Source organism: Brettanomyces nanus, chromosome 1, assembly GCF_011074865.1.
Source record: "Brettanomyces nanus chromosome 1, complete sequence".
Taxonomy (NCBI): Eukaryota; Fungi; Ascomycota; class Pichiomycetes; order Pichiales; family Pichiaceae; genus Brettanomyces; species Brettanomyces nanus.
In genome coordinates, this window is record NC_052374.1 from 2,384,200 (window position 1) to 2,408,595 (window position 24,396).

A 24,396-nucleotide genomic window follows, 5' to 3' on the forward strand; every position below is an offset into this window, starting at 1 on the left:
GGACAAACCTAGTTTTCCAATGGAGATGGACTGGAACGAGTACCAACTGCAACTTAACATACTCTTGGTGTAAGGATGTAAGGAATAGATAATACCTACAAATTAGGAAATTGCATTTTAAAAAAATAGGGATTTTGATAAAAATAAGTTTAGTAAAGTATATCGAGTTGAAGCTACAAGATAATAACATGACAATGAAGATTCTGGTGTAGAAGAGGAAACAGTAATAATATATAACATATAATCATAATACGCGGTTTCCCATAATCATCATAGTCTTCTCTTCTTTAGGCACTTTCCAGAATCTGCTTGATTATTGGACACTGCAGACGAAGTCAATGAATTACAAGGAATCTGCGAATGGTTAGCCAAGAAAGGCACTCTGTGAAAGAGAAATGGAGGAGGTGCAAGTTGAACTGGGGTAAAAATCTGAGGTGTGGCATACTGGCAGGTAACACCACTGTTAGATCCAGCGCATAGAGAAGACGGTGGTTTGGGGTAAATAAATGAAGGATTGGAGACGGCGGAAGACCTTGGCGTAGAACCTGGCGTTGGTATAGAAGTGTCAAACGACCTTGTAAGCAAGGAGGTTGCCGAGTTGGACCTGCCATGGCAGCCTGGAATGGATGTGGATGACACACGAGTAAGTTTTGGACTCATAGAAGTAGTCGGGGAACCTTGCAGTCTGGTAGGAGAAGCAATTGGAGAGATAGGGAAAGCGGCATACATTTTGAGCTCTTGGGTAGGAGAAGAGGTCGTCTGTAGAAGGGAAAGACCGTGGTAGTGCATATCGAGTTGGCGTTGCTCTTTCAAGAAGGAGGTAGCCAAATCAACCAAATTTCTAATTACGGTAGCTTTGCTCGAGTATTGCTGAGGCAGAGCAGCTTTCTGGTCATTCTCCAAGTACTTGTATCTCATCGCTGAAGGCATTGTCACGACAGACTTCAACAGCAGGGTATCCAATTCACCAAAACGATGCTGACATATATGTTTGTGACGCAAATTAAGCAGAGCAACATTGGTGACGAGAACTGCTGACGTGGCAATGACACTTGCTGGGTAATTCAAACAAATTTCGGAACGGAAATGTGCCAATTCGCAAAGAAAAAGTGCACCATAGCGTCTCTCGACATTGTTAGGTTCTGCAGTATTTAAAAACAAGTCTAAAAAGGACTCCGTCGTCGAATACGATAAATCCCAGTGCAAGATGTTGAGGATTTTTGCCTCCGTGGCCAAGAAGTTTGGCTTTTCATCATGAGAATATCCTGCTCTTTTGAGTAAAGCATCTGCCAGCTTTCCCTTTGGTTTGTTCTCGTTATATTTGGAAGCTATCCAGAGACAGCAGAAGGCCACCATACGATAGTATTTGCGGTCAATCAGCGTCTTTGCAGAGTAAACATCCAATAGACGAACAGCCAGTGAGAATGTAGAAGACTGCCAACTAACTCTATTGACAACATCAAATAGAGAATTGAGGCAGCACATTCTCATTCCAGAAAAGTCCTGAGACGAAAGACAAGGAATCGAGGACTCATGGGAAAGCTCCAATTGAACAAGATGAGAGTATATGGTAGGTCCATATTCCTGAATAGCCACTTGATGAGCCTGATTCTCAAGAAATTGAGGAATGTTGGATGAAGACGAACAAGATAATGTTGAAGGCATCTTGTTGATCTAAGTGAAAAAGAATAATAAGTTAAAGGAAAGAAAAGATCAAAACTAAGGAGCAAAAAAATAAAGCAATGGCGTAAGTAATGAGTAAGCAAAGAAGTTCAAAAGCAAAGAAATGTAAGTCTTGAAAAAGTTGATTTGATGGATGAAATGAAAAGACGGAAGTTTTGGTGACGAAGAGGTATAAGAAGGTATAAGAGAAGATAGAAGAGAGAGTCAACTGTGCGGTACTGGGTATGCACAGTAGCCAGAGCTTCAGGCAAAGAAGTCTATACGAAGCAAATGAAGAAGGCTATGAAAGACCAAACTAAGATGGAAATGATTGAACCAAATAAAACTTAACTGCAACTTAATTGCGAACCTAACGTTATATATATGGAAACGGATGTATCATTACCTTTGAAGAAAGGAGAGAAATTATCAAAAAGAAAAGCCACCACCACCACACAAAGCACCTAAAAGAATAGCCAAAGAGATATAAAAAAAAGTAAATGTTAAAGTAAAAGTAAAAAAAGTGTTTGCATAGTAACAAAAATGAGAATGGCCAAGCCCAATTGTTCGGGCAGGAGAGAGAAAAAACAAATGCCCTTGGTAAAATCGGATTTACCGAAAGAGGGTAAAGTAGAGAGGTGAAAAAAAAGAAAAAAATACTGATTGAGGAGGTGAAGGAGGCAGGAATAGAATCGAGATCGGGAGTAAGGGAACGGAGGAGGCCATGGGACGGTCAGATCATAAGTTGAATGGATTCCGATTGTTGGAGTAAGGATAGAGATGAACTGAAGTGAATGGATATAATTAAATGAGTTACTTTGAACTAAAGGTATTCCTTGACGTTACCCCGAAGTGCTCACCTATATGGGCTATTCGAGGCACGTGAGCATGATAGGCGTCCCTATAGGGAGTTCCCGATAGCTGTAACCGAAATATCAAATTTCCCGGTAACCACAGGAGCCACGACCCCTTCTGCGGGTTTACCACCTCGTATGAACCCGTATGGTCCCGCATGGCCTAGCAAGGCCTATCATAGTCTCGCGTGGTCCCGCATGGTCCCGCGTGGTCCCGCGTTGTCGCGCATGGCCCCGTGTAGATTCACAGGGCCCCGTTACTTCCTTCCCCCCACGTATATCGGGGCCTTGCTCTGATCAGACCGGAAGATTTCACTGGATCACTCATTTGCTGCCCTAGAAGCACATTTTATTTTAGTAGTTTATCGCACTCTTTCTTTTTAATTTTGCTCCGAGTCTTTTTTTTTTGGTTACTTAATACTACTTCTGATTTTTGGTCGATTACACTCATTTTGCCTAGGTTACCACCAAGGTTTCCAGGAAGCCTCAAAGGTTTATAGAGCCAGTGTCCAGTTAGTCTCTCGACAGTTTTTATAAATCTCTCCACATGGTTTCCACATGGTTTCCATATGGTTTCCATATGGTTTCCATATGGTTTGCAAATGGTTATCCGACCTCAGATCTTTTTGGGCATGTCAATTCATTGTAACAAAACCAGATCAACTTTACCCCTTGCTTCCTGATCACGATTTCAGAACCGCTGAATGCGTCTTAATGCACATTTAATACTCAACCTCACAATCTCTTCTTTTGTATCCACTCTTCATTGCCATTTCATTTCTTTTTAAACCAGGCCTTTTCATTATCGTTAAAACCCTCTCTCTCACTGTCAACTTCGAATCTGAAATGAAATTCTCAGCCTGGAATAGAGATTCTTTTCATTACACTTCCTGATTAGGAAATTTAATTAAAAAAGAAAGTTAACTTCTATGGATAGAGAATCCGAGTTTCAAAGGTTTCTTGACGAACGGCGCGCGCATTTCTCATGGCATGTAGGAGCGAGCATTCGGAATTATGAAATGTGGCCGCGAAAATTTCTACTGCTCCTACCTCAGATCATACTCATACTGCTGTAGTTACTGCTACCGATATTTTCTACCCACCGTATCCTGCAGCACCCTTGCATGCTTTAACTGGCTCCATCACACTTGTATGTTCACACATGTATGTACAAGATTAGTATTTACTATACAATCTTGCATGCATCTGTGTTTCGCTATCTCGTTTCCTTTTTTTTTCTCCTCTCTCAGTCTTTTTTTATTGCTCTATCCCACTTGCTGTATTTCTAATGATTCATCCGCGTATCTCCTCACTGCTTCAACACATCCGACAACCTTCCAAAAGTTAGTACATTATCTATTCTTTCAGTCTGTGTGAGTAGCATCACTAATCGATCGATTCCCATTCCCCAACCTCCTGTAGGTGGCATTCCCCACTCCATAAATCTTGTGTATCTGTGATCTGGGATCATACTTTCCTCATCGTTGAATTCCTTTTTCAACTTCAACTGTGTAAGGAATTTAGCCTCTTGTTTGAAAGGATTGTTCTCCTCTTCATATGCATTCACCAATTCTTTCCCATCAATGTACAATTCAAATCTTCTTGAAATATACTCTGTAGACTTGGCCAACGGTGAAAGAATTTCCGGGATGTTGTATATAAATGTCGGGCATGACTGGCATAAAGGTTCCAAATAAATCGATGAAAGATTGTCCAAGAGCTGGTAGTTGGAGATAATCTCTGGCCTTTCAAGACCTAGCATATCGTAATATGAGAGCAATTTAACAGATGTGAGCTCGTTCATCTTCGGCAACCTAACTCCTGTCTGTCTCTCCAACTCTGACACAAAATCAATCTTACGAAACACGTCTCCATTCTGTTTCACATCGTTAATTAGCTGCACACTTCTATCGTGGCAAATCGTAAATTTGGGTTGACTTGCTAAATCTTTGACAATTCCCATGATCATTTTCTGTGTCATTTCCATCAATTGATCCAAACTGGTGAAAGTCCTGTAAAACTCACATGTGGTAAACTCTGGATTATGTGTGGCGTCGATACCTTCATTTCGGAAAGACGGTCCTACCTCGTATATCTTGTCGAAGCCACTAATGATCAATCTTTTGAGCCATAGTTCTGGGGCTACACGTAAGCTGAGTTGCGATAGCTGACTCTCGTCATCTTTTTGCTTCACGTGAACTGAGCTCGTCACAAATGGCGTAGCATTGGCACCCGTATTTCCAGAGCCAATCACTGGTGTAGCAACTTCGATGAAATCTCGAGACTCAAGGAACAGTCTGATCAAAGAGATTATCCTAGCTCGTGCTAGAATCACCTTTTGGGATTTCTCATTCACTAGATAGTCCACAACTCGATTTCTGTTTATTAGTGCAGGATCCATCAATTTGGGCGGCAATGAATGTAACGCAGGAGAAGCAAGTTCTAGCGGTCTAATGAGCCTCAATGACAACTCCCCGACACGAGTAGTGCCAGGTGTTCCCACACAGATGCACTGATCTCCTGGTCTAAAACGAGAATGATGCTCCAAGAAGCTTTCCTTATCCAGCCCCATCACTTTATGGTGAACCATAAGTTGCAGCTTCGTATAATCCTGGATTAGATCAATGAAAAAGCTTCCCCTTCCTGCCTTTCTTATACTTTGAATCTTACCACTGACTATGTAAAATTTATCGTCAATCTTGTGGAGTCCAGGGGTCTCTTTGAACAGGCTTTCATACTTTGACCGGAACTGAGGAATACGTATCAATTTCACATCTTTCAAGTCCCTAGATAACTTTTCCTCGAGAAAACCTATTCTCGGATAGTACTTTTTGTCTTGGCAATCTAGACTGAGATCGCTGATCACCTTCTTGCGTCCTGCAAAGTCCGAATCCTCTTTGAGATCACGGATTTTTGCGGGGTAATGGCCGGGGGCCGGGCCTGCTGTCGATGATGCAGCAGAAGTGGTATATCTTAGACTATAATATCGTGAAAATGACCTCACTGATGCTTGAAGGTGAGTACAAAACGGACGCATCATACCAGATGTGGCAGTGAAGATCGATAGATGTCTAGTCTACAAGAGAGAGAAATGATTACTTTGTTCTGAATCTTCAATATAGCTCAAATTCTTCACTTTAAGGTGTACGGATGAAAGTTAGTTAGGACTCTGTTTGGTGGTGGGGAAAAGCTAAAATTTTTTTTAAGAGTCCATAGAAGACATCGTGGTAAATGAGAATCACTTTTGTTATTGATTGTACTTAGAGATATTTTCTTTGAATTGTCATGTCTCTTGCAAGGTCATGTATTTCTACTAGAAAGTGCCTAGCGACATTGGCAGGTATAAGGTTTGTATCAACGGCCACAAATGCACCAGTACCAGCATCACATGAGACACAAAAGGAAATAAAGGAGTCTGATGAGAAGATCGAAAATAAGGAGATCAGCACCAAATCAATAGCTGCTTTACATGAAGATGACGACATTTTACAGCATATTAGCGAACTAACTGTAGGACAGTTCGAAACATTGATCAACTCGGCACCTAAACCTTCACTTAACAGGGACGAAGTGGTTCTCAAGAAATTCCAGCAGTTACTCAAGACTTACATTAACAGAGATGAATTGAAGAGAGAGTTTAGATCATCATCCTCACTATTGTCGCAGTTTCCAAATTTGGTTCCAACCAGCAAGAGCGAGTCTTATTCCGATGCGGAATTGGCCATTAGACAGCGACATCATGCGCAGGTAATGGGAAAATTGGGAAGTGTAGTGAGAGATGTCTACAGACCTCATCAGCTTATAAATCGTCCTCCAAGACCAAACCAGATCACTGTGTCAAAGCTTCTTGCCTGTGGAGCACATTTGGGTCATTCCACCGCTCTTTGGAACAACGCAACTCAACCTTTCATCTACGGAGAATATAAAGGAATTCATGTGATCGATATGGATAAAACTGTGAGTTTTTTGAAACGTGCATCGAAAATAGTCGAAGGGGTCACTGAAAGTGGTGGTCTTGTTTTGTTCTTAGGGCTCAGAGAGGGTCAAATGAGAGCCGTTAAAGAGGCTGCTAGACGGTGCAACGGTTATTATGTTACGCACAAGTGGGTTCCAGGTACTATTACGAATTCCTTGGAGAACCCTAAACCAAGGCAGGAAGTAGATATGGGAGATATTCCAACGAAAAGAGAGTTGAACCAGGACGAGACAAGGAAAGTGATCAAGCCAGATTTGATCGTGATGTTGAGTCCATTGGAATCAAAGGTGGCAGTAAAGGAGGCCAATCAGGCCAGGATTCCAACCATTGGAATTGTTGACACAAACTGTGATCCACAGCTCGTTACCTACCCTATTCCAGCCAATGATGATTCTATCAGAGCTACCAATCTTATCTGTGGTGTTCTTGGCAAGGCTGGAGAAGCTGGATATAGAAGACGGTTACAAGCAGTTCGTCAGTACAAGGAAAAGTTGAGTGTTCCTGAGGATGAGCCATTGAGTGCGACGGACTGAAGGCACTAAATAAACATTACTCTGTACATAGACTTAACATCATGATATGATATTCAATTATATATGTAGCGTCAAGTGTATATATAAAGACTTGCATGGCGCATAAAGGCATAAAATAAACAGAAAGTGCTACTAACACTAGAGTCCAGGGAAATTGGCAGAAAGAGACAATAAAAAGTATTAGTGATTAGGCCGATGTGGACGCAGTTCGAAAATAGTGTGTCAGCAAATGTCAACAAGAAAGAGGACAAGAATCAGTTAGTTAACCTTCTTCTGAGAGACTTGATTGGCAGTTCTCTCTCTTGCATCCTCTTTGTCCTCTTCTTCTTCGGTACTTTCATCATCAGATCTTTCATCCTTCCTGATGTTGAGGAATATGTATCTGTATGCAATTCTCAAGACCATGGCAAACCAATAGATGTTGACTAGCTGTAAGGCAAAGATAAGGACAAAAACGATTGGCTGAGAAATCCAGCATTTATACTGCTGATCCGGGAAACTCAATTTGTAAGGACCAACGGTACGGAACTCGGTGAGAACAGACCATAAGATTTTAATGTTAAGGTAATGTCTGGCATAGAACCAAACAACGACGAAACTGAAGAAGAAAGGAGTGATAAGAGGTGAATTCAAATAATTCAGGGTCTTAGAAACAGCCAAGAAGAAGTCAGAAATATCCATCGTAATATAGACAGCAAGACCCATCCAAGTAAAGTGAAATCTGTATGATAAGCCAATTAAGAGCATGGTAACAATATGATGGAAGACCAATTCTTTGAAGTCCTTTCTTGGCTTTTCCAACTGAAGTGTAAGAACAACAGATTGTTGAGCCCAGAATCCTGCCTGACCCAAATAGTACAACTTGAAAAGGTACTCGTGGGTTTTATGTGGGTAATCTCTGTAGAACTCGGAAGTATTGAAAAACCACATAGGAGTGTGATACATGATATAGAGACCCAAAGGACCGGTGATGGCGTAATAGACAACAGAGTAAGTCTGTTCCATGAATCTTTGCTTTTTGCCGCGTTTTTGCAGACCAAAGTACTCAGCCAATGGTTTCAAAATAACCTGCATGACAAACTCCCTGAAGAAGGTGAAGAAGATCATCATGTGGAAAACAAACAAGAAATCCTTCCATCCCTTGCCGTACATCGGAGGGTTTGTTCCAGGAATTTGATATGACAGACCAAAAAATGCGTGGAGAGGGTTTGAGGCCGTGTAATTATTCGAGAGAATGTATACCGTCCTAGTCACGATGAGGACAACCAAAGGAGGAACCCACGTGTGTCTTACGATGAGTATTTTGAGTGAGATCCACAATTTTTGAAGAACGTCCTGATCAGTGGCGTCTTTTGAGGTTACCCTATTGAGATCTTCAGCTTGGGCATACCTTGCCTTCCGTGAAGGAATTGAGTGGAGCGCTCTTACCGAGGTGTCACCCAAATCGAATTTTCCCACTGAAGAGTGTCTTCGACGACCAGTGATAGGTGGAGTTAACTTCGCAACGCGACCAATGTTATCAGCCGGAACAAAGTTGGTCATGATAGCTGAAATAACGAAAGGAACGAAAACGAGGAAACAAGATAAAAAAAATGGAACAGGCCAAAAGACAACTAAGTATTAACTAAACAAACAAATCCGAAAATCAGATATACCAAATCGCGAAGCAACCGGTATTCACTTGTTGAGCCGGCTTTGGAAGTGTTTTGGGGTGCTTCAAAGGGGTTTTGCAGACTTTTTATGGAAGAGCATGTAGCAAGATGGGCGGTAATTTCGGCTTTTACGATTATTCATTTTAGGTAGTCCATCAAGCCTCGTCCGGCACTGTAATGAACTTCCGGAAGGATCCATATTTTATGCCTTAATCGGGAAATCTGGAGAAGGCATCCATAAAGCAAGCACGAAAAAAAAATATTCATGTATACGTCATCTAAGCAAGATACAGTTCAGTAATATGGATCACGTAATGTATTATATAAGTTAGATAATACTCTCCATCTCTTTAGCGTAACCCAATGCATTTCTTATTATCAGCTTCTCGTCAGTGATTTCTTCCTGCAGTTCGTTAGGATTTCTGTTGAAGTAAACAATGCCATTCGCTAGAGACCAATTAAATCCCTTTAGAAACTCTCTGGTCTCATCGTTGGTCTTGAGAAACAAGAGCATCTTCAAGTTCTCCAATGGGAGGCTAGAGTAGGCACTTTCCAAGTTCTCCGAAATGTTGACCCTGATGGAATTCAATAAATCTGGTTCGAAGAGATTGAACTCTTTACAAGGGAACTTGTGCTTCGATGAAAGAGTGTCGTAGACCTTATTGAAGTCTCCATCGATAATCCATTTCTCGAATTTAATAGGAATACTGAGGTATTCATCCTCTTCGAGTTGATCCACAGATTTTCCAAAGTTCTGAAACTTCTCCAATTCAATATGGAATAGGGCCAAATCTCCCTTTGTCAACAAGAGAAGTAAGTAAAGACTGAGAAGCTTGTTTCTATTGTTAGACTCCGGTATAGTTCCCTCGTCGAGTGTATAAAATGGACGGAGCAGGGTAATGTAATTGGAGAACTCTTGAGAATTCGATGTGTTGATAGAAACAAGAGCACCAATCTCAAGGATCGATCTGGTTATCACCATGTCATTGGGGTTGACTCTCGAGTTGGATCTAGGAACCAAAAGTCCGTTCTCTATAAGTGCGATTCTAATTGGAGTAAGAAGCTTTGCGCAAGTGGCGTAATCATCCCGATTGAAATGTGACGTAAGTTCTGTAGTGAGTTGTTCGAGAGACATCGGTGAGCACGGATTACAAAAGACAAACAAAGAGACAGCCCTGAAGACAAAAAGAGCCGGTTGAGAAACTTGGTACTCTCATTTTTTTCTTTGCCTTCGCGAAAATCCCGACGTAAATGGACGAGTCGATTTAGTCAATGAAATGACCCGCTAGAGATTCCGGAAATAAGGGGCATCACTAAGGTAGAACGAATGAACCGAAAGAACCTGAAGCCACAACTGAAAAAAGAGGAAAGACGTTACTCATGTTGATTGGAGATAGCTGCAATGACTCGATGTCAGATGCAAAGATAAGTAGTCACTAATAATGCCTTACAGAAAAATAGATTATGAATATTCCATATATAGATATTTGAATAAGGGAGGTTTTCAAAAAATTGCGAGTAGATTAACTCAAGATTAAATTAATACAAAAATATTATAGCTGCAGCTGCAGAGCTGCCAGACCTCTAAAACTGGGCGAAAGTGAAAGCCAAGCCTGTCTGACAATAAGAATATTAAATTGCGTGACATACTATATCCAATTCAGCTTAAACTGAGATGCGCCCAAAATCGAGCTCGTACTCGATAAGGGAAAAGGACTCATGATTTGAATACTTATCTGGTCTTAATCTTAACAGATACCGTTACTCGGTCGTCACCCGCCTGGCACCCCATTTGGCACCCCATTTGGCACCCCATTTGGCACCCCATCCGATGCGCAATTCGGCACCCCGTTCCCATTCGATTCTCCATTCGATGCTCCATTCGGTGCCCCAGTTTCACCTCCTGTCATCAAAATTCCATGCAGAAGTTCCTATCTGGATAATGCAAGATCAAACGAGCACTCGAAACAAATTCCGTTAAATTCACGGACTTCATGCCATACTCTTATGGACGTGCAGATTTTGTAAAGTCCAGAATCAGCTGAATACCGCCGTACATATGCAATAAGGTTTTGGCTGTTAGTGCACTACTCTTTATTATTCCCCACCCATTTCGAAGACAGAAAAAATATATATGCGAATCGAAAGATTTGTTGCGAAAGCCGTGAAACTTAATGACCTCACAAATGACATAGGCGAGAAAATAACGCACAAGTTCCAAATTTTACTAAGGTTATTTGGTGGGGGGGTAGCAGGGCAATCCGTAAAGTTCTCGTATGCGTCATGAGGGTCCATTCAAGGACCCTTACCCGGTGACCACCCTGGAGACCATTCTAAAGTAATCCCACAAACTATCCTGAGGATATAATGTAGGTCACCGAAGCCTTGAATGCCTCATCATGACCGCACAGGGGGGGTTACAGCCGCACCATAAGGAACCCACTGGACGTCATGGACTATCTTGGCACCTCCAACTTCCCACCTTCAAATAATGCCTTGACTCGGTGGACGGACTCTCACCACGGCCGCGATACGGCGCCTCCTAATTTCGCGCTCGCTAATCGCTCTCCCCTCCCGGTATCCTATTTTCCCCGTCGACGATTCGAAGTGTGGCTCTATGATCATGCGCAGAAAATAATCAAGAGGTCAGTCAGTCCGTCAGATTCGTTTAGGCATCAATGATAGCTTCCTCTTTACTACTTACCTGATAGTTAAATTTCCTTGTTTGCTTGTTTAATTACTTGGCCGTCTTTTTTTCTTCATCTATTGTCTTCTTTAACTTTGAAGTTATACTACTTGATCTGTTTGTATCAAATATTTATTACAACACCTATAAACGGTATCTATAATCTGGTCCCGTTATTTTCCATTTTATTCCTTCATTCATGCCGTCTATCAAATGGAGTATGCCCTCTCAATATCCGCCTTCGTCTGCGCCATCGCCTTCTGAGAACGGGGATTCCGTTTCTTCACGCTCCAGTTCCAACCGGGTTCTATCCTTATTTCACCTGACCCGTCACAAATCATCTTCCTCCCAGTCTCAGTTGCGCCATCAGAACACTGATTCCCCTACTATTTCCATCAAGTCTCACTCTGACTTGCTTCCTCAAAATTCATATTCTTCTTCACAAATTGGTGACCGCGAACAGTCTATCGACCCTTTAGAATCTGCCGAATCATCAACTCACAGAGATTCGGCTTCTTCAAACAGCAATATCGTCAATCCTGAAGACATATTTGAACCTCCTTCGAGTTCCATTCCGATTCCTACTCCAGCTTTGGAATCTGCTTCTCAGCGCCAACATGATAATTCACTGCATTCTAGATCCAGTAGCTCCAAATTACTCGTTTCGAAAGGCTTGTGCAATTCTGCTCAGCGTCGTTCCTCCTCCTTGATGTTTCAGGCACCTCATCTCATCACAGAAGATTTTACATCACCCGTCTTGGATTCTACTGTCGAGCTCATCACTAATCAGAACCTTAATGACGTCGACGTCGTTCAACTCAGCCACAGCAATCCACAGTCAACCCTTCTTCGCTCTGTCAAGCATAGAGCCAGTTCTGCAGGATCCTGTACAAGTAATAATACACTGTCTGCTGGATATTCGCCAATTTCAAGGCGCCAATCGGATATTCAGTTTAACTTTTGTGTGAAATCGCCACCCCGGTCTCCTCTTCGGTGTTCTCCTCCACCAACGAATCCTATGAATTTTGGTTCCAGTCGTTCTTCACTTTCCGGCGATTCGCTCTTGGGCCATAATTCACATTCAGGAGAACCCGGTCGTAAAAGTATCAGCTTTTACTCTTATTCGGATCTCGTTAACTACGAGCGTTCGGCCCGCTTGTCTCGCGATCTAATCATGTCTCCAAGTACCGCTGCTTCTGTGAGCCTGGATACTGAGTCTCCAGATATCGCACCTCTAAGTCTCTCTGATATGATAGATGACCATATCAATCCTTCCCAGCCTCCTCCTATTCAAGAGAAGCCACAGCTACTACGTTCTCAGTTGCAGATGACTGAAAGAGATGGGGCCGTCAACTCCGGCTTGACTTCTCCTCCTTCCACCACTGATGACAATTGCGATTTGTTTTCTCTTACCTCTCATAGTGGGAAGGAAAATGTTAACTCCGTGTCATCGACGGGTAATATGGAGGAATCCGAATCTGTTCGTGCCTGGTCTCCATTTACCGATTATAAAGCTCGTTCCATGTCTGACTCCGCAAGAATGGATGGCCCCGCAGGGGCTAAATTGAATTCATGTATTATTCGTGGAGGTCCATCATTTACCACTGCAGAGGCATCTAATACCATGACACCAGCTCCCAATTACATTGCAGATTCTGTCAATGTTTGCTCTGCTAAAGATTTTCTCAAATCAAAATCAAGGCAGTTGTGCGGTCGAGCCAATACCACAACACATTCGGGAAGCCCAAGCGTAACCATTGGTGCTGACTCTGACTCTACCGAATGAACAGTCTGCTGTTCACTATCCTTTTACTCCTATTTTATTCTGGCATTCTCTTATTTCTTGCATTTTGTTCTCTTAATTCTTGCTTTGTTCTTCATTCCTTTATTTGGTCTTTGTTGGTTTTCATTTTTATATATTGTTTTGTAGGTTATCATCGCTAGTTCAATACCATCCATCCTATCTATTACATTGGTCTCTCACCATCTGCTTCGGACGGATCTGAAAATTTTTTTTAGGTCCCGCGTCTGGCTACTCTGATTTTTCACAATCCTTTCAATTGATTTCCTTTTCTTCTCTTTGCAACCATTAATATTCTTTCCTCGACACTTCCATCTTCATCCATGACTGATATATCAGAATCTCTCACCTTCAATAATTCAGAAATCTACCAAAGTAATTTCGAGCAGGGCGCTCCAGATGCTGAAGCATCTCCTATTGTGAATGCCGATCCTCACGTCCTCTCTATGCTTCCTGATTATGCTTGTTCCTATTGCGGATGTAGTAAACCTCATTCTGTCGTCAAATGTAACGTCTGTGGACGATGGTTTTGTAATGGAAGAACTCCTGGAACGAAATCCCGTCCAGCTAGTGGCTCTCATATTGTTACACATCTTGTTATGGCTCGGCATAACGCGGTTTCTCTTCATCCAGACTCAGATTTGGGTGACACCGCATTGGAGTGTTATAAATGTGGTAATCGAAATGTGTTTGTATTAGGATTTGTTGCAGCCAAACAAGAGTCTGTTGTGGTACTTTTGTGTCGTCTGCCCTGTGCTCAGACTAAGAACCCTGATTGGGATACTGAGCACTGGCAGTCTCTTATAGAGGATCGTCAATTTTTACCTTGGGTGGCCAAACCTCCCGGCGAGGAGGATCTGATTAATTCTAGACCTATCACTATCTCGCAGATTTCTCAATTGGAGGCCAAATGGCGTATGAATAAGAATGCCACAATAGAAGACTTAGAAAAAGAACCGGAGACAGAGGCAGTTCCTATCTTAATGAGATATTCCGACGCATTCCAATATCAAAGATCATTTGCCCCGCTAGTCAAACTTGAGGCTGATTATGACCGTCAGGCTAAGGAATCGAAAGCTTTGGAAAATATATCCGTCAGCTGGGGATTGGGTCTAAACAATCGTCATTTGGCCTCATTTGCGTTCTCGACGTACGAAACTTCTGATCTAAAAGTTGCTGTTGGTGACGAGATGATTCTAAGATACGATGGGCCCGAGCTCGATCACCCTTGGGAAGCTTCCGGTTATATAATACGACTTCCAAATGCGACACAAGAAGAATTCACCATGGAGTTGAAACCTGCCAAAGGTTCCCCTCCTACTGATATCACCAACAGGTTCACTGCAGAGTTTGTCTGGAAGGGTATTTCATACGATAGAATGCAAATGGCAATGAAAACGTTTGCCGTTGACCCACAGTCAGTGTCCGAGTATATTTATTACAAATTACTAGGCAAAGAGGCGGAATCCGTGGAATTCGATGTTAAGATGCCTAAGAATTTCAATGTTAATGGTGCAACTACGTTGAATGATTCTCAGTTAAAGGCCGTTAAGGCTGCTTTGCGTAGTCCCTTATCGATTATTCAAGGACCTCCCGGCACCGGTAAAACCGTTACTTCTGCCAGTATAGTCTATCATCTATGCAAGATCCACAAGCAGAAGGTGATTGTTTGTGCACCTTCCAATGTTGCTGTTGATCATTTGGCGTATAAGCTTATTCAGATGGGGTTGAAGGTGGTAAGAATTGTGGCTCGAAGCCGTGAAGATCTTGATAGTTCCGTTGAAAAGTACTGTTTGAACAGTCAAGTGAAAGCCGGAGCCTCTAAACTTCTCAAGAAATTGATTAAGCTCAAAGAAGAAGTAGGAGAACTATCAGAAAGAGATTCAAGGAAGTATTTCAGTATGCTCAAAAAGGCTGAGTTTCAAATCCTATCGAATAGTGAGGTAATATGCTGTACATGCGTTGGTGCTGCAGATAAGAGACTTACCAAGATGAAGTTCAGATCAGTTCTTATTGATGAGAGCACTCAGGCATCCGAGCCTGAATGTCTCATTCCTATTGTGAAGGGTGCCAAACAAGTCGTACTAGTGGGAGATCACCAGCAGTTGGGACCTGTAATTGTTAATAAAAAGGCAGCAGAAGCAGGTTTAAAGCAATCCTTATTTGAGAGGTTGATTTTCTTAGGATACACACCGCTTAGATTGGAAGTGCAATACAGAATGCATCCTGCTCTTTCTGAGTTCCCTAGTAACATGTTCTACGATGGTTCGTTACAAAATGGTGTTACTGCTGAAGAAAGGACATGGCCAAATTCGAGTTTCCCCTGGCCTATTAGAGATATTCCAATGATGTTTTGGGCAGTTTATGGTAGAGAGGAGATATCTGCCTCAGGAACTTCTTACTTGAATCGTGTCGAGGCAATGAATTGCGAGAGAATCATTACTAAACTTTTCAAAGACGGAGTTAAGCCAGAACAGATTGGTGTTATCACTCCTTATGAGGGTCAGAGAGCGTATATTTCGCTGTATATGCAGATGAACAGTTCGTTGGCGGAAAAGGCAAAGTACATGGATATTGAGGTGGTGTCTGTGGATGCTTTTCAAGGGAGAGAGAAAGATTTCATTATATTGTCGTGCGTTCGTGCAAATAATCAGCAATTGATTGGATTCCTTAGAGATCCACGGCGTCTCAATGTGGCATTAACGCGTGCCAGGTTGGGATGTATTATTCTTGGTAATCCAAAGGCTTTGAGTAGAGATAGGCTTTGGAATTACTTGCTTTCCTACTACAGAGATAAGGGATGTCTTGTAGAGGGACAGCTAGATTACTTGCAGATCTCTTCTGTTCAGCTCGGTAGGCCCAAGGCTACCTATACACCTGTGGAACGTCGCACCAATGGTAAAATTGTTGGTGGTGGTGGCCAACGCAGTGAGTATTCTGCCGAAACTGCAAGTCTGGTCTCGTACGAAGGGTCTGCATTTACCAGCACTCTTTCAAATAGAAGTTTATGGCCTAAGATATCAGAAAACCAGGATGACTCCGATCGTGAGTCAGCCTACCAAGCTGACAGTCTGGTGTCAGGAAGGTACGATGAGGAAGGGAACGGTCAGAGTACTTCTGGAATCAATGGAACTACAAATGGTGTCGACGGTAACAGCGATGATGAGGACAACTATAAAAACGATATCCAGAACTTGACCAGCTCATTTGCCAAGCAGTTCACCTTTTAAATAGATTTGCATAGCGCACTGCTCTGGGAGCTTTCCAGCCGGAAAAAATATGTAACATATGCTACGTAATAAAATGGGCGATTTGAGACGTTCTCTCTTCTCACCCGAGCGAATCTCTTTTGCTAAAGAATCAATATGTCTGCATTGTCTATCAATATTCAACTCAATACAGGTGCCAGTATTCCTGCCGTTGGTTTTGGAACTGTTTGCGATGAAGCCAATAAGGGAATCTTTAAGGAAGCCCTAGAAGCAGCATTGCTAGAAGGTGGCTATCGCCACATCGATACCGCTTGGTGTTACGGCACTGAGGCGCTGATCGGTGAAGTCTTGCAAAAGTTGTTTGATTCTGGCAAGCTTAAGAGAGAAGATGTTTTTGTGACCACCAAAGTATGGCCTTCGTTATGGGCAAATCCGTTAAAGTCTTTGGACAAGTCGTTGCATGATCTTCATTTGGACTATGTGGATCTCTTGCTACAGCACTGGCCCTTGGCATTTGACTCTGATGAGAATGGTCATCCTAAAGTTCCAAAGGATGAGCAAGGACACGTCAAATTCGCCAAGGGAGCAGACTACTTGGACACATGGAAGAAGATGATCGAGATTTACAAGACTACCGACAAGGTCAAGGCCATTGGTATTTCTAACTATACGGTTGCTATGATGAAAAGACTTCTCGAGCAGACAGATGTGGTTCCGGCAGCAAATCAGGTGGAATTGCATCCACATTTGCCTCAAGTGGAGTTTGTCAAGTTTTGCCAAGATCACCACATAATAGTGGAGGCTTTCTCTCCACTTGGATCCACCGGAGCACCTAATTTGAAGATTCCTATAGTTGTGGATCTTGCCAAAAAATATGGCGTTCCAGCGGTGGACATCTTGGTCAACTATCACGTTCAGGCAGGAAGAGTCGTTCTTCCTAGATCGCAGAACATCAAAAGAATCAAGAAGGGATTCTCTGAAGTGAAGCTCACTAAAAACGAGTTGGCTCAATTGGACCAATACGGAATTGAGCATCCAAAGAGATATATCTGCCAAGATTGGGGTAAAGGTATTGGATTTGAGCATTGGGGTTAAGCATGTCTGATACCTCCTTTCCAGAGCTCAAACTTGCACTCTCTATTATCGCCGGGAGCTATCAATGGGCTGAAGACTACTTTCATAAATCTTTGAGTTTCGAAATTATGGTTCGCCAAGTAGTCATTTGACGCTAAGAGATCGGCGAGTCTGGACGAGTTTTGGTCGTTTTCGTTGTTATGAGGTTCCGGAGTTGCATGATTACTTAGGCTGCTCGTATCTATACCTAAATCCGTACTGAATTCATCTATCAAATCTTCGTTTAAAATGGGTATAAATTCTTTTTTCAACACGATCCTAGCGTTGATAACGTTCATCAATGAGATGCCAAGAGAAGGAATCGTCTTGATCTTTGACACTTTAGTTCTGTATTTGGATGCAAAGAGTCTCTTTCGTTCCACTCTCATTTGTTCTTTGATCGACACAATCGAGGTGTCGTTGGAAAAGCTCTCTTCGCTGCTCGTTTCAGGTGTAGTCTCAGTGTATCCAATCTCCTCGTAGGTATCAAGATCTTTATCTTTCTCCCATGGTTTTTTTTTCTTCTTTTCCATAAGCTGTCTGTATACCACACCAACATCATCCCATCCGACCAGCCAGCTGGTCTGATAATCGAAGTTCATTTTAAATAGAAGTTCATTCTGGGACGAAAATATCCCGTTGAGTGGCTTATCTGTAACCTGGTTGGCTATCAGCACCGTAACGGAATATTTGAGTGCTAGCTGTTTTAGATGTCGACAGATTTTCATTACATACGAATCTCTGTCCCCAAAGCGGAGCTCTGCACGAATATGATGGGTAATGGAGTCAACTACAACCATCTTTATTTCCGGAGATCGTTCAAGGATCACCGGAAGCTGATAGTAAAGGCAGCGGTTTTGCGACTCGAGATCTGTAATCGCCGTTGAGGTAGTCATTACGTTCTTCATGTCCGGATATAGTGATGCATCGTTAATACCATTTTTGCAGAGAAGATCCCGGTAGTATATAGAAATCTGCTCTAACCTTTGGGTACTGAGGGCTGACTCTGTAGATATATACATAGTCTTGACCCCTGCTTGGTCACTATTGTGGTTAAAGATCGACCTGCCAAGGCCTCCAAATTCTATGGGGAGTTGTATAGTGATAGCCAAACTCATGAGAAAGTTGGACTTTCCAGTGGCAGAGTCACCACTAATTTCGATGAGATATCCACATGGGATTCCTCCATTGAGACTGGAGTCAATCTCGTCGTCTCCGGTGGTGAAATATATCTGTTTAGTGGTCGATTCTGAGACACCAGCAGTAGTAGAAGCAAGTGTATCATCCTCCAATGTCCTCAAGTTTCCCTTTCTGAATAAATGGCTTCGACTCTCATCTTTATACCGCTTGACGAAGGATTCGATCTCTTCAGCTGGATGATTGATCTTACGCGAAAGAGCACCCGGCGACGAGAGAAGAACTTCCGCAGTAAGAATTCCGTTGAGTTCAAAGCCCTGTAAGAGCTCGGAATATCTGTCATCCAAAAGTATGGGCAAGCAGTCGCATGATTGGTCCACAATCTCCATGGGGCATGCAATTGATGAGGAAGAGAAAAGAGACGCGTCAGATAGCCGTTTGAACGTGTTCCCGAAAGAAAATCATTATCACCGGGTAAGTTCCTGGTAGCTTCACCGGGCACTTGGCGGACGCGTGCTCATCATACTCGTTTATCAACTATATTATTACTTAATCTATATCCATCCCCTCAGAAGATCCCTCATTTCCATTACCGAAATCATCCTCATCATCCTGATTTGCATTGGCTAGCTCTTCTTCATCCATCACATAGTCAGAGCCATCAGAACCGTCGGAACCGTCGGAACCGCCGGAACCATCGAAACCATCGGAACCATCGTAGCCATCGTACGATTTACTAACAGGAGTAGTACTCTTTAAAGGTTCTAGGCCAACTGGATCTTCGTGCTCCCCATGATCTGCGTCCTGATCTGAAGTAGGCGTTTCTCTCTCTCTAACGTGGTTCACCACTTCTTCTTCGTCAAACACGTCCTCATAAACAGGCTCATTCGAATATCGTAGGTCATATTCCTCTTGAGTCTCATCAAACATCTCATTTCTAGTTTCATCCAAAGTACCCACCTTGCTGTTGTGCCTATGCATTAGTGCGTTGACCTCTGATGATGATCCATTCTTGCTACCTTGAAGTGTAGTAGCTCGGAAAAATAAGAAAGCCACCCTTTTCCGCTTTTTGTTGTAAATAAAGTACATGTTGCACCATAACGTTCCAGGCAAATCATTGAGAAACGACTGTTCTGGTTCGTACTGAAAACACGTACACTGGTCAATATCCATGTGGGTATCTAACGTTTGCCATATCCAATCGAGACCCGAGGATTTTCCCAAAGATATAAGTAACGAGTTCACCCTCTTAACCAGAACCTCCGGAGATGTAAGAAGAGTGAAGTTGTTAGGTTGTACCAGAGCAAAATCGTGGTCAGGAAAAGTCAAGTTTAATATAGCTATCAGGTAAGCGAATAGTCTTCTTGAAGACTGCTGGCTCAACGGTCCAAATGGTGAATAGTAATCCAGCGTTTCCGTATCTTTGCTGGCACGTAAATCTTCCAATACACCTCGAGCATCCTGTGTTAGTGAATACTGAAACGACTTCGACCGTGGCTTGTCATGTCGGCCATGCAAACCAGACGTCGATATACCACTATTTCGGACCCTACTATTCAAAAAGCGAGAGGCCTGCGACCTGCTATAAGGGACCGAATAACTGGATGATCTTTTCTTCAACTGTATGAACTCCGGACTGATGAATTGTGATGTAGACGAATCTCCTGTGCCATCGTCATCCCCATCTGCAACCGCATTATCCTCTGTATCTCCTATTTCTCCTGCTTTCCCATCTTTATCGTCCTTCTCCTCCGTAATCCTCTTCGTCTTCTTCAAAGCCTTAGAATCACTATTCGACCTAGCCTTGTTGTTGTTGTCGTCAGGCTCTGAGTAATCCTCGTGCTTCGATATAGAATATCGCCTGTCTAATCTTTTGTACAACTTCCTATCTATTCCAATGGGCTTGGTGGTAAATAGATCGCACGTTCCCTGAACGTGCATGTCCGTAGTATCAAATGAAAGAGCCTGGTTTACCAGCTCAATGTCAAATTCGTCAATGTACTAAGATATGTGTTAGTTAAGGATCTTCTACTCCAAATCACGTTATATGCTTACCTTCATTGCGAAAATCTGTTAATCAATTGGGAAAGTAGTCGGTAATCCTTACTTAATTTACTTAATTTCACTCGTTATCAATTCCATTGTCCATCTTTCTCTACTGCAAACCGCGCATCCAGCTGGGTGAGTATCGGTCGATCGTCGAGTCGGAGCAAAATGATGGTGTAACTATCTAATATAACATCCGTACACCTTTTATTGTCGCTCCTGTGAAAGGGCTCAGTGGGATCTTACAATATCACATATAATAATTTTTACTACAGCAATCAAGGCTCATAATGCATTTAGTTGGAGTCACGTGTTTCTATTTCAAGTACCCGCAAGTCAGCAGAATTTCAATTTTCGCGGACGCGCCTTCAAAAGCCGTGCGGAAGCTCTGAGCCACCGTGTAGAAGAATAGAAGAAAAAATAAGAATCTCAACAGTTTCACAGAATCTAAAATTGAAACTGAAATGATGTCGAGCAGGCAAAATAAAAAGAGATTATAAGTCTGCATTGAAACGCCAAAATAGCCGACCTTATCTTAAACACCGTACTCATCTTGCCCAAATAACCGGTATATACTATGGCTTCATCAGCCTTCTTCTCTTCGTACCTGTAAACTCCTTGTGCCTTTTCACTCTAGTAACCTAAGAAAACAACCTGCACGGGTTAAATGCACTTGCCTAAAACGGACAATAAATAAGCAAGGAGCCAGAGCAGCATGTGCAGGAAAACTCCAGCAAAGCTTCTTTAAGCAGAGTTTTTTTTTCTGTGCCTGAAATTTTACTGGTCTTTTGCTCGTATTTCTTTTTTTATTGTTTTTTTTATTCCTTTGCTAGCATTATATACATTCTTATACGCTACAACAGTTCATTCCATTATATTGTTATCCCTCTCAAGTTTCACTATTTTCTTTCTTATTCACCTTATTCTTTCTTCAATTGACCTAAAGTGATCCTCAAATTTTGAAATTATTATGGCTTCAAGCTCTTCTCAACAGACAGGCTCGTCTGTATCTGCCTTTGTCACCACATTAATTTTCAATCTTATTGTGTTTGCCATTTTTATCATTGTGTTCATCTTGGCCAAACGTAAGTATGATCGTGTCTACCAGCCAAGGGCCACTGTTGATTCAGTTCCTGAACCTTTACGTGCGGAACCGCAGCCTAAAGGCGCCTTTTCTTGGCTTCCATTTATTCTGAAGCAACCTACTCCTTACACTATTGAGAAGGTTGGCGTCGATGGCTTTTTTTTCCTTCGCTATCTCCAGATTTTCATGATCATTGGTTGTCTAAGTGGCCTTATTCTTTGGCCGGTCTTATTTGCCATCAATGCAACTGGTGGTGGCTCTTCAAACGGTTTCAATGTTATTTCCTACTCTCACAACACATACAAATGGCGGGTGTTTGCCGATTTGTTCTGTTCTTGGATCTTTTTCGGTCTGGTTCTATTTGTCATCTACAGAGAGATGATCTTCTATACCAGTTTCCGTCATGCTTTGCAGACCTCTCCAATGTACTCATCTTTACCCTATTCCCGCACTTTGCTTATTGATAACGTTCCAAAGGAATTGTTGAATGAGGCTTCCGTGAAGAAGCTTTTCCCTGCTGTTTCTAAAGTCTTCATTCCTCAAGATACCAAGAAGTTAAGTAAACTCATCAAGAAGCGTACTAAACTTGTCGGTAAGATGGAGGGTGGACTCAATGGAATGCTTTGTAAAGCCGTCAAGATCAGAAACAAAGCTGTTAAGAAGGGTCAGGAAGTCCCATCTCCGGCCGACGATGTCAACGCCTACTTTAAGGAATCTAAGCTTCCTACTTACAAAGATAGGCCTATCATTGGTAAGAAGAAGTATTTGCTTACTGACGGATTTGATGAGATGGCTGAGTACAGTAAAAAGATCACTGACATGCAGTCCGAGTACCCTGAGAAGCACGAAAACCAAGGTTCGATCTTCCTTCAGTTTGCCAATCATCTGGAGTTGCAGCGTGCTTATCAGGCTGTTCCGTATTGTAAGGAGTTAAAAATGAGTCGAAGATTCACTGGTATCGCTCCTGAGGATGTCATTTGGGAGAACGTTGGTACTAAATTCGCCGTGAGAAGCTCAAAGAAGGCAGGATCCGCTGCCCTTTTAACTGCTACAATCATATTTTGGGCTATTCCTGTGGCTGTTGTTGGTTGTATTTCTAACATCAACTACTTGACATCCAAGGTGCACTTTTTGAGTTTCATTAATAATATGCCTAGCGTTATCATGGGTATCATTACCGGTATTTTGCCTACCGTCTTGCTTGCTCTTCTCATGTCCCTCTTACCTCCTTTCATTCGTAAATTGGGTAAGGTTTCTGGTGCTTTAACTGTTCAGCAGGTCGAGCGTTGGACTCAACAATGGTACTTTGCCTTCCAGGTCGTTCAGGTGTTTCTTGTCACTACGTTGGCCTCTTCCGCAGCGTCTGTGGTCACGAAGATTGTTGATGATCCCTCTCAAGCCATGTCTTTGCTTTCTCAGTACTTGCCACCTGCTGCCAACTTCTACATCTGTTATATGTTGTTGAAAGGTTTATCGGTTTCTTCCGGTGCCTTGGCACAGATTGTTCCATTAGCCCTTTCATTTGTTCTTGGTCCTCTTTTGGACAAAACTCCTCGTAAGAAATGGAACAGATACAATACTTTGGGATCACCTGCTTGGGGTACCACTTATGCCGATTATGGTCTTTTCACCGTGATCCTGCTCTGTTATGGTGTGATTCAGCCAATTATTATTGCATTCACTGTCGTGGCTTATGCTCTTATTTACATCGCTTATGTCTACAACCTTACCTATGTTAATGACCACAGCTACGATGCGAGGGGAAGAAATTACCCCTTAGCATTATTTGAGGTGTTTGTGGGTTTGTACCTTGCAGAGATTTGCCTTATTGGATTGTTTGTGACGATCAAGAATTGGGCTTGTGTCGTTCTAGAGGCCGTCTTCCTTGGCTTTTCTATTTTCTTCCATTTGTATCTCAGATGGAGATTCGAGGATATTCTGGAGACCGTGCCTATGGGTGCCATCAGAGAGGCCGATATGGGTCAAATTGGCGCTTATCCAATGAAGGACCAGGGAAGAGCTCAGATTAAGGAAGAGGGAGAGAACTTTTTCGTGAACTCAGGTGCTGGTTCATCGTCTGATGAGGCCGCAGAGGCCAAATATGGAGATGAAAATAGTTCCTACACCTACAAAAATAGCCCTCAGATTCTCGATGATAAGGGTAACTTTGAAAGAAATCCAGCAGGGCCCGAGAATCCTATGGAAGGTCCAAGTAGTACTAAGGATGTTGAGAAGATGGCTATAAATGCTGCCCCTGGTGTTGGTGCTGACGTTGGCGGTTATACAGGTTCCGATTCTTCTATTTCCCAGAAGATCAAGAATTTTCTGCATCCAAGATCGTCTCTAACTTTCCAATACGCTAGATCTATCTTACCTGCCAGATGGTATGAAAGATGTCCCAAGGAGTTGGCCAGTAATGTCGATTATGGTAACCCTGAAGTTGTTGAGGAGGAGCCTTTGATTTGGATTCCAAGAGATCCAATGGGTCTTTCTACACACTTGATTGAGAAGGCTGAAGGTAAAATGATTCTCAGCAACGAAAACGCCGTCGTCAGTGAGAAGGCCAAGGCCGAATACACTGGTCTTCCGCCGGACTACAAGCCTGCTCTGGTCTATTGAAGGAATCGCCACGTGTGCTTCCTT

At 42.5% G+C, this 24,396-nt stretch overlaps 11 protein-coding genes across 11 annotated transcripts; 5 read left to right on the plus strand and 6 right to left on the minus strand.

Moving 5' to 3' along the window:
• Window positions 1–270: 270 nt before the first annotated feature.
• Window positions 271–1,665, minus strand: FOA43_001108 (uncharacterized protein; the record flags this gene model as incomplete). Its single annotated transcript, XM_038921431.1, has 1 exon — window positions 271–1,665. The coding sequence occupies one exon, from the start codon at window positions 1,663–1,665 to the stop codon at window positions 271–273; it is 1,395 nt and encodes a 464-aa protein (XP_038777359.1).
• Window positions 1,666–3,825: 2,160 nt separating this feature from the next.
• FOA43_001109 (uncharacterized protein) lies at window positions 3,826–5,553 on the minus strand (the record flags this gene model as incomplete). The annotated part of the gene is made up of 2 exons (XM_038921432.1): window positions 3,826–5,494; window positions 5,546–5,553. The coding sequence occupies 2 exons, from the start codon at window positions 5,551–5,553 to the stop codon at window positions 3,826–3,828; spliced, it is 1,677 nt and encodes a 558-aa protein (XP_038777360.1).
• A 248-nt stretch (window positions 5,554–5,801) lies between these two features.
• On the plus strand, window positions 5,802–7,025 carry FOA43_001110 (uncharacterized protein; the record flags this gene model as incomplete). The annotated part of the gene is made up of 1 exon (XM_038921433.1): window positions 5,802–7,025. One exon carries the CDS (start codon window positions 5,802–5,804, stop codon window positions 7,023–7,025), a length of 1,224 nt encoding a protein of 407 aa, XP_038777361.1.
• A 258-nt stretch (window positions 7,026–7,283) lies between these two features.
• Window positions 7,284–8,567, minus strand: FOA43_001111 (uncharacterized protein; the record flags this gene model as incomplete). The annotated part of the gene is made up of 1 exon (XM_038921434.1): window positions 7,284–8,567. One exon carries the CDS (start codon window positions 8,565–8,567, stop codon window positions 7,284–7,286), a length of 1,284 nt encoding a protein of 427 aa, XP_038777362.1.
• A 438-nt stretch (window positions 8,568–9,005) lies between these two features.
• FOA43_001112 (uncharacterized protein) lies at window positions 9,006–9,812 on the minus strand (the record flags this gene model as incomplete). Its single annotated transcript, XM_038921435.1, has 1 exon — window positions 9,006–9,812. One exon carries the CDS (start codon window positions 9,810–9,812, stop codon window positions 9,006–9,008), a length of 807 nt encoding a protein of 268 aa, XP_038777363.1.
• A 1,750-nt stretch (window positions 9,813–11,562) lies between these two features.
• FOA43_001113 (uncharacterized protein) lies at window positions 11,563–13,149 on the plus strand (the record flags this gene model as incomplete). Its single annotated transcript, XM_038921436.1, is given in 2 exon segments — window positions 11,563–11,567; window positions 11,583–13,149. The coding sequence occupies 2 exon segments, from the start codon at window positions 11,563–11,565 to the stop codon at window positions 13,147–13,149; spliced, it is 1,572 nt and encodes a 523-aa protein (XP_038777364.1).
• Window positions 13,150–13,763: 614 nt separating this feature from the next.
• NAM7 (ATP-dependent RNA helicase) lies at window positions 13,764–16,394 on the plus strand (the record flags this gene model as incomplete). Its single annotated transcript, XM_038921437.1, has 1 exon — window positions 13,764–16,394. The coding sequence occupies one exon, from the start codon at window positions 13,764–13,766 to the stop codon at window positions 16,392–16,394; it is 2,631 nt and encodes an 876-aa protein (XP_038777365.1).
• Window positions 16,395–16,529: 135 nt separating this feature from the next.
• FOA43_001115 (uncharacterized protein) lies at window positions 16,530–17,468 on the plus strand (the record flags this gene model as incomplete). The annotated part of the gene is made up of 1 exon (XM_038921438.1): window positions 16,530–17,468. One exon carries the CDS (start codon window positions 16,530–16,532, stop codon window positions 17,466–17,468), a length of 939 nt encoding a protein of 312 aa, XP_038777366.1.
• A 133-nt stretch (window positions 17,469–17,601) lies between these two features.
• FOA43_001116 (uncharacterized protein) lies at window positions 17,602–19,012 on the minus strand (the record flags this gene model as incomplete). The annotated part of the gene is made up of 2 exons (XM_038921439.1): window positions 17,602–17,618; window positions 17,674–19,012. The coding sequence occupies 2 exons, from the start codon at window positions 19,010–19,012 to the stop codon at window positions 17,602–17,604; spliced, it is 1,356 nt and encodes a 451-aa protein (XP_038777367.1).
• Window positions 19,013–19,172: 160 nt separating this feature from the next.
• On the minus strand, window positions 19,173–20,684 carry FOA43_001117 (uncharacterized protein; the record flags this gene model as incomplete). Its single annotated transcript, XM_038921440.1, has 2 exons — window positions 19,173–20,624; window positions 20,679–20,684. The coding sequence occupies 2 exons, from the start codon at window positions 20,682–20,684 to the stop codon at window positions 19,173–19,175; spliced, it is 1,458 nt and encodes a 485-aa protein (XP_038777368.1).
• Window positions 20,685–21,639: 955 nt separating this feature from the next.
• Window positions 21,640–24,372, plus strand: FOA43_001118 (uncharacterized protein; the record flags this gene model as incomplete). Its single annotated transcript, XM_038921441.1, has 1 exon — window positions 21,640–24,372. The coding sequence occupies one exon, from the start codon at window positions 21,640–21,642 to the stop codon at window positions 24,370–24,372; it is 2,733 nt and encodes a 910-aa protein (XP_038777369.1).
• Between the last annotated feature and the right edge of the window lie 24 nt (window positions 24,373–24,396).